We start from the raw sequence: 7,772 nt of genomic DNA, 5'->3' as shown, positions 1-7,772 counted from the left end.
ACACCTCTGCTGTTTGAATCTTGAATCATCTTTTAGCAATTTAGATTCTTTAATAAAAAATTGCAAGATGGTCTGGAGCAATTTAGAATCATCTTGAATCACTTATAAGGCATTTGTTGCAGCATATCATAGCGGTGTGCTATGCTGTAACGAACGCTTGCTCCTGACCGGATTCCTAAAAAATTTGCTCCTTAATTGAAATCTCATTTTCACTCTCGTTAGCCTAGTCAAAATTTCATGATCCAAACGACAAATTGGTCTTAAATATCATATCTCAGTGGTTCAGTTGTATTTTAAACCCAATGTTTTTGAGATGTAATATGGTCATGTAACTTTTTAGTTCTCACCTTTCTTTTCCTTCAGAGTTCCCGTTGTTACTGTTCAGATCACAGGGTATATAAATTCTGAGATCATACATTAAGAGACTTTGTATATTTGAAACTAATTATTTTATATATTCAAACCTAATGAATGATAATATGCAAGTGAAAAGGAAGAAATTATAATAGAACACGCTGAAGAATCAAGATTCTGAAGGGAACTCTTTGCCATAAGTCCATTCGTGCCCTTTCCACTCAGGTAGTTGTTGAATGACAACCTGCATTGTATAATTTACATCAATTGCACTGCAAAAAAAATGCACATAGTTCTGATCCCTCTCTCTGTGTGTGCTGTGTGTGAGCCTGTTTGCGTGTGACTAAAAATCAAATGCTCTTGTTCATTTTTGGGATATAAACACGAGGCCTTTGGACCTGAAATGGACTCAGAAATTGCCTTCAAAGTGGAAGTGAAACAAACTGGAGACCTAATATGTCTGTGATTGGAGAGTTTATAAACTCGTGAATTTCAAGTAGGTCGTTGTTTAAGCATTTTGGTTAAAAATTCTATCAGGTCATCGTTTTCTTAATAGAAAGAACTATAGAAGATAGTCAAGTGCTAGCTAGAAAATAGAATCATCAACTTTCACCCCTTGCTCCCGAGTTTTCAAAAGGGTCAAAAGCAAGGGCAAGGTAAGTAAAATAGTTGCACTTTCATTCCTAATCGTGCTCCCGAGTTTTTAGAAGGAATGAAAGCAAGTGGTGATTAATGTAAATTTTACATACTTCCACTCCAAAACTTTCATCTTATTTTTGGGATGAAAGTAGTTTACCTCTCAATCAGTTATTTCCTTACCTAATAAAAACTCGGGAGCAAGGCCTCAGTCAACCAAACTACAGTTTTCAACTCTTTAAAAGATTTATACCCTCATCATCTTTGCATCTAACAATGCACTATGATTTGGAGGCTGATTGCAGCGTAATTTTCCAGAAAAATGTGAATTGACCCCTTAACTGTGATAGTGTGATTGCTTAGAATTGCTTATGCAATGCTATTGAATGATTCCAGCCTTAATGTAAGTTATAAGGAGCTAAGCACAAGTAACTACGAAATGAAAAATGAACTCGCTCTGAGAGTAATAAATGAAGCAATAGGAGCTACATACCAGACCGTCAGAATCAGGTGTCCCAACTGTTGTTTGACATGCAAGTCTCCAGTTTTTCGGATTCTGCACATTAACACTAAACTCGTTACACAGACCCCAAACTAGAATTCACTTGTGATCTGTGAACATAATGCAAGCAAAATTGTATACTGATTAACAATGTATTCATCACTGCAGAATTACGCTTAATTTATCCTGTCAATCAGTACTAACACAGTACATACCCTTTTGAGTTTTTCCTTCTCTTTGTCTGTCCGAGGGCTTAGTATTTCTTTCCCTTCGACAACCTTAATTAATAAGCCAACAAAGAGAGACATATTCAGGTAAAAGTGAGTTATTTTACTTGCTAAGCAATATGCCACAGTAATGCATCATAATTTATTTTTTTGAGATCGACTTCAGATTGAAAATCATCAGCCACAATTGACAAATAGTGAGAAACTGATCTAGTTGTCGAATAAAGAAATGTACTATTGGACCAGGATATTACCTCGACAATGCACGTAGCACAAGTTCCTCCTCCGCCACAATTTAGAAGTGGTCTAGACTGAAACCTCAACATAGAAAACTTACTTTAGTTTTTAGTTTAAAAAAATGACTTGTGCCTCGAGAATCAAGATTAATGCAATAAATAAAGGAACTTACATACGGTCCATACAATTCAATACTTGTATCCAGCATTATATCCCTAAGTTTCTGTCCTCCACAGGCAGTACGAAAGTGCACGTCTGGTGTTCCATCAGGAAGCAGGACAGACTGAGACACATGATTTTACAAAGCTTAATTTCCCAAATACAAATTTCTGATATTGTAAACAAAAGGGTATTTATTCTCTTTCTGTGGACTTACACTGACAAATGCAAACTTGACTGAAGGAGGGTCTTCTGAAGTGGTTGCAGTTTCTATCTGGCTCTCTGGTACAGTTCCAACAGCTCTAATTCTCCCTTTGGAAAAACAACGAGAGCTCGAGATTTTGACAATTCTATCAGTTGCAATGCTACTAATTCTGTTGAAACTATGTGAGACTGAAGAGGCAGCTAAACCATGAGGATTCAGTTGAAGTATTCCCATTGTCTGATTGTAGATATTTGAAAGGGAAAAAATTTGTATTGCATGTGAATATATTACATCCAAATATCTCTGTGGAACTATGTGTGGCTGCTATTTATCTTATCTGATCACTATGAAGCTATATCTGACTAATGTAGGTTACATAATTACCCCATTTCTCTAATCAAAATAGCAGTAATTTTATAGGCATGAATCTTGCAGATTTCGCATTTAAAAATCAGAACTAAAAAATTCTAAATTAAGCTTTGTAAATATGTACAATTAGTTTATCTTCATTATATAACAATTTCTATCAAGATATATACACATTTGCTGCATTATAGCCAAGCAAAACAAATTTCTTAGCATTGCCTACATTACATATTTCTAAAACAAGACATATGTGTACTAAATGAAAATAGCTACTTTAAGGTGTCAAGGACTTAAGGTAATCTCCTCAGAAACTACAGCTTAAGCTTGTCTCACAAAATACTCCTTGACAGTGCATTCTGGGAGTTACTGTTTCTGATCATGAAACTCACTTGAAGAATTTAAACTCATGTCTTGACATGGTGATTTAGAGTTTGATAAAGTTGGCCTATATGCATGGGGGTGTTGAACTACGATTAAAACTGAATCCTTTAATCTTCTGTCACGAAAAGATGTTGGCTACATGAACAAAAGTTGGAGGTTAGTAACCAAAAATTAACCTAAGCTTATCAACAAAATGTAAAGTATAGAGTTCGCGTGAGGAAACAGGCAGTTGGTTACTAACAAACATAAGATATGCCGTACTGTCCTCACACCTAAAACTCACAGAAAACATGTGAACAAAAAGAAAGACTCCTGGAGTTTGAGCCAACATCACTTACCACGCCAATTTGCCATTGATGAGAACTGAAATCTTTAAATCTGGTAGCATCCATTTCCTGCAATAACATAACGCAACTTATTGACAACTCTACTGGGGTGTGCAAGTTTTAGTTTAAAGAGCTCAATGAAGATGATAAAGTCCTTCACTTACAATGCTGTAGATAGGAGGCATGATTATTTCCCCTTTAGACTTCAAAGTCGGCATAACAGAGAAACGCGGTGCCCATTCTTGTGGCCAGAAAGTCCATCTAAATTTAGAAGATGTTATGATCTGCTTGCAGTAACTAAAAGGACATTGAAGGAAGAACATACATACCCGATGTAAAGAAAGATGCAAAATTGTGCCCATTCCCTGACTAACAAGCGAAACCAGTAATTTTCCAGTGAATCACCCATATTAAAGAAAATCTGCAAAAATACTTTGTTTCAGTTTGAAGGGAATATGCCAATATTTATGACAAAATTTAGATTTATTTAAAACGGAGAAGAAAAATGAGTCGATATTCTTACTGCAGTTTCTGCCACAGCTACAATCTGCATGGCACCTTGAAATTTCCTGAGGAGTTCACATTAAAAGATCGAATCTCAGAAGAAATTAACTTTACATGATCCATGTTTTCAGAATCAGAGTAGGTTTTTGAAGAGCAAGTAAAATGCTTACTTAAACATCATGTATTTTGTATAAACTGCATCACGCATTGCATTGACATCGTCATCTATGATATACATCAACTGCTCGCGCAGTACTGATAGGTTTTGAGATATATGATGGAATATTACATAGAACAAAATGAAATAATTAAGCACCAGAAGCACCTGGATCCAAAAAAATAATTAGCATTAGATTCAAAGATTGGCAATTGTTTCGTTTGACATTTGTCTGCAGTTAGTAACTTACTGTGAAGTAAGGAACAGAAGCTCTATGACCAACTAGAATCAGATAAAAGACACATCCTAGAGCTGCCATAGTTCGTCGTTCTGGCACAGAAAGACGCTCACACATAATACAGTACCCGTGAGAAATGAGAAAGAACGATATGAATGAAGCTGTTTGAAACAGTATTCCAGTTACATATACTCCGAAAGAAATCCAAAGAGAGCATGTCTGAAAATAAAAGCAAGAGTACCTGCAACAACAATCCATACAAAAAAAGTTTCTAGTAGTTTAGTCATGATTATCTAAACCATCTTACTTAACCATCTTCTAATCAAATTGAGTTGAAAACTAATCATTAACTAGATGTCCTAATTACATGGATGAAAATAGTTTAACTTCATTAGTGTAACATACATAGACCAATCTGCTAAGTCTAGTGAGTACACATATACAATATCGTGGAGGACACTTAAAAATTGTCGTCTAAGTGGTAGCAGCATCGCCATATGATGCATGAAGTTCAGAATTTGTTAATTTTATAGATTGACAGAGGCATACCAGAATAGGAAGGACAGAGTTAGTTGCAAGGCTTTGAGTAAGGGGACTGATGCAAGTGCCCATTGCAAGTTATTTGTCTGCCCTAGCACATACAAATGTCAACAAATTAATACAATTACAAATAGACAAAACGCAAAGCTTTAACATTCCCAAAATCTAATGTAACTGGAGACATACATGAATTCATACAAAATGTAATGTAATGCAGTCTTAAGTAATTACAATTGAAAATCTTCGATTTTCAGTTCCCTAGTAATTCCTTCATTAGCAACTCTGATCTTAAACAAGAACCTCCCACCTCTTAGGTGTTTAATAGCTCTGAAACTCTAACTAACATCAACAGTAGACTAAAAAACGAGTTTTGAGCCCTTTTTTATGGATTCTTTAATTAACAATGAATCAAATTAGACGAGTTTTAACCAAAGATGAACATATACCTAAAGGACGCGTTTCCTGCAACATAAAACACCTCTGTGGCCTTGTACTAATATGTAACCTTCTCAAATACCCTAAATAAATAAATATTACCATCTACATTCAACGTATATGTGGCTCCGTGCACATGCTAAAACCAAACCAAACATACCCAGTATATCCAACTCTTTCGACTCAGTTATTATACTCAAGTCCAATAAATCTAAAACTTTTGAATTCCAAATCTAAAATGTGCATGTTCATCAATCTCGATAACGATTTTGTAAACAATACAAACACAATGTATAATTACATGCACCATAATGAGAAAAAACAGAACAAGAAAATGACCTGAAAACATCGAGTTTTGTAAGTGTTAACAGTCCAAAAAACAGCCGAGAAAGACCAGATCAACATAAAAGCCATGTAAAGAGAAGGCAAGGGACGATACGATTCGTCCAAGCCACTCATGTAACTTCCCGGAACTTCCATTTCCGATGAGATATGATAGATTTTGAAGGCTCTGTAAATGTTACTACGAAGTCATACACTTTCTTGTTATAGTATATATAGTGAAACAAGTAACCAAACGCTGCCTTATTGTTTGTGGAGTAGCAAATGTAGATAAACTAAAGTGGCTAAACTTGTTGGTTACTTAACAAACTATTTCATGCTAACTTTGTCTATTTTAATAATTCAATTACTTTCATAGAAAATTAAATAAAAAGATGCCTATTAAATTAGGATTTTTCTAGCATGCGCTCATGGGCACATACTAAGAGTTAGTGTTTGATAAGCTGGTGGAGAGCTCAATAATAATGATGAACCCATGCATACACAAAAATCTACACCAATAATATTATCAACAAAATTATAATATTATCAACAAAGTTATAAATTCGGTACATTTTCAAAATCTGAGTAATTGGTCGATTTTTCGAGTACTTAGTTTTGACATGCGAATACTCGCTCAAATTTGAGTCTGTTGTTTTACGGCATCCGAGTATTTAACTGAGTAAACCGATTTTTAGAACACTGATACGGGTCATTACGGAAAATATAAAATGGTTATGGTATGAATTAGCAAAAAATTGATAAATGGGTGCCTAAATTATGAAAATGCAAAGGGTGATGGGGCCAGGATTGTAGGAGGATGAAGAAGTTGTTGCAAGAGTTGACGATGATGATGGCAGATTTTGTAGGATCTCTACTCCACCATTCAAAGAACATTCTTTCTTAATCTCTCTTTCTTCTTCCTCTTCAAGTCTCACTAAATCTCCCTCAAAATTGTCAGCAACCGAAAAATAGGAAACCTCCAATTAAGTGTCTATTTGGAAAATTTTAAAATAAATAACTTATGACTTAGATCGAATAAATGATTTATAAGTGATAAGTTAATAAATGCTTATAAGTTATACAAGTGTATGGATAATTTAACTTATAACTCAGAATTTTTTAATTAAATGAACTAAAATAAATAATCTTTAAATATAATTATCTTAATTCTTATATTTTAAGTTTGAGTAACATTTTAAAAAATATATTTTAAAACTAAAATCGATAAAAAAATGAAAAATAAAAAAATAAGTTGAGAAAAAATATATCGTTACTAATATTCAACTTATCAGCTTATAAATTCAACTTATAAGTTTGGTCGACAAACACTCGTCAATAAGTTATTACGGACTTATACACCAATAAACTGACTTATTAGATTTACCAAACATGCCCTAAATATTGTTGCCGAGTTTAAGCTAATGTCCCAGGTACAGGAGATCACAAATTATCAACAAAAAATTGGAAACAAATTAGTAGTAATATGAATTTGTTTAACCACTTACAAGCTCGGGCAGCTGCCAAAGCTAATTTAAAATTTTAATAAATTTTCTTACATAAATGAATAAATTCATACATATATGCGTACGTAGGTGTACATAGAATATTAGAGAGCACAACATAATAGGTAAACAAACTCACTAGTTTAGTAGTTTCAACTAATTAATTAATTTCTTCTATTCCTTCCATTTAGTCAACCAAGCTTAACAAATTCAACCAGTATATTCTTCTAATCAATTGTCATGATTTATTTAAATTGTCATGATTTATCCTACTAAACTTTGATCAGATAATAAATTGTCATGATTTATTTAATTATTACTAATTAGTTACGTAAAATTAAAGATAAAGTATATCTATAGGATACTATAATAACCAGAATGGAGTATAATTTGGTTTAAACAGTTATCTCCTGATTTTGATTATTAAATAAATAAATAGTGTTATACACACACTACTAAATTGCTAAATTACTAAATATGATCGCCTTATCCCGCTAAATTACAACCAAAATTTATCCTACTAAACTTTGATCACAATTCATTTCTAATTCTTTTATTATTATTTTTTTTAAAACTATATTTATTATATATTTATATAAACATATTAAATTTAATATATGATTAAATAAAATATTCAAAAATTATATTTAAATATTAACGGAATCCGTGCATCACACGG

At 33.2% G+C, this 7,772-nt stretch overlaps 2 protein-coding genes across 2 annotated transcripts; both read right to left on the bottom strand.

Annotated features, from left to right (window-relative positions):
* Positions 1-394: 394 nt before the first annotated feature.
* LOC141703263 (photosynthetic NDH subunit of subcomplex B 3, chloroplastic-like) lies at positions 395-2,606 on the bottom strand. Its single transcript, XM_074506831.1, has 6 exons — positions 2,333-2,606; positions 2,129-2,239; positions 1,974-2,030; positions 1,708-1,770; positions 1,484-1,546; positions 395-598 (listed from the first exon to the last, which is right to left on the bottom strand). The coding sequence occupies exons 1-6, from the start codon at positions 2,552-2,554 to the stop codon at positions 524-526; spliced, it is 591 nt and encodes a 196-aa protein (XP_074362932.1). The 5' UTR covers positions 2,555-2,606; the 3' UTR covers positions 395-523.
* Positions 2,607-2,714: 108 nt separating this feature from the next.
* On the bottom strand, positions 2,715-5,793 carry LOC141703262 (uncharacterized). The gene is made up of 9 exons (XM_074506830.1): positions 5,607-5,793; positions 4,842-4,918; positions 4,305-4,533; positions 4,068-4,222; positions 3,917-3,962; positions 3,723-3,814; positions 3,558-3,654; positions 3,406-3,462; positions 2,715-3,202 (listed from the first exon to the last, which is right to left on the bottom strand). Exons 1-9 carry the CDS (start codon positions 5,745-5,747, stop codon positions 3,050-3,052), a joined length of 1,047 nt encoding a protein of 348 aa, XP_074362931.1. The 5' UTR covers positions 5,748-5,793; the 3' UTR covers positions 2,715-3,049.
* Positions 5,794-7,772: the final 1,979 nt, after the last annotated feature.

This window comes from Apium graveolens, unplaced genomic scaffold, assembly GCF_009905375.1.
Source record: "Apium graveolens cultivar Ventura unplaced genomic scaffold, ASM990537v1 ctg6396, whole genome shotgun sequence".
In the NCBI taxonomy this organism is placed as follows: domain Eukaryota; kingdom Viridiplantae; phylum Streptophyta; class Magnoliopsida; order Apiales; family Apiaceae; genus Apium; species Apium graveolens.
Note: the sequence above shows the minus strand (reverse complement) of the source record. Positions and strands in the feature narration are given on the sequence as shown.

Coding starts and splice junctions, on each gene's coding strand:
- LOC141703262 (XM_074506830.1), bottom strand. CDS start 5,747: ATGGAAGTTCCGGGAAGTTACATGAGTGGCTTGGACGAATCGTATCGT. Junction 4,223..4,304: donor CTTCTGTTCCTTACTTCACA/GTAAGTTACTAA, acceptor TTTTGGATCCAG/GTGCTTCTGGTGCTTAATTA. Junction 3,203..3,405: donor ATCAATGGCAAATTGGCGTG/GTAAGTGATGTT, acceptor TTGTTCATGTAG/CCAACATCTTTTCGTGACAG.
- LOC141703263 (XM_074506831.1), bottom strand. CDS start 2,554: ATGGGAATACTTCAACTGAATCCTCATGGTTTAGCTGCCTCTTCAGTC. Junction 1,771..1,973: donor GTGCTACGTGCATTGTCGAG/GTAATATCCTGG, acceptor TTATTAATTAAG/GTTGTCGAAGGGAAAGAAAT. Junction 1,547..1,707: donor AGAAGGAAAAACTCAAAAGG/GTATGTACTGTG, acceptor GTTAATGTGCAG/AATCCGAAAAACTGGAGACT.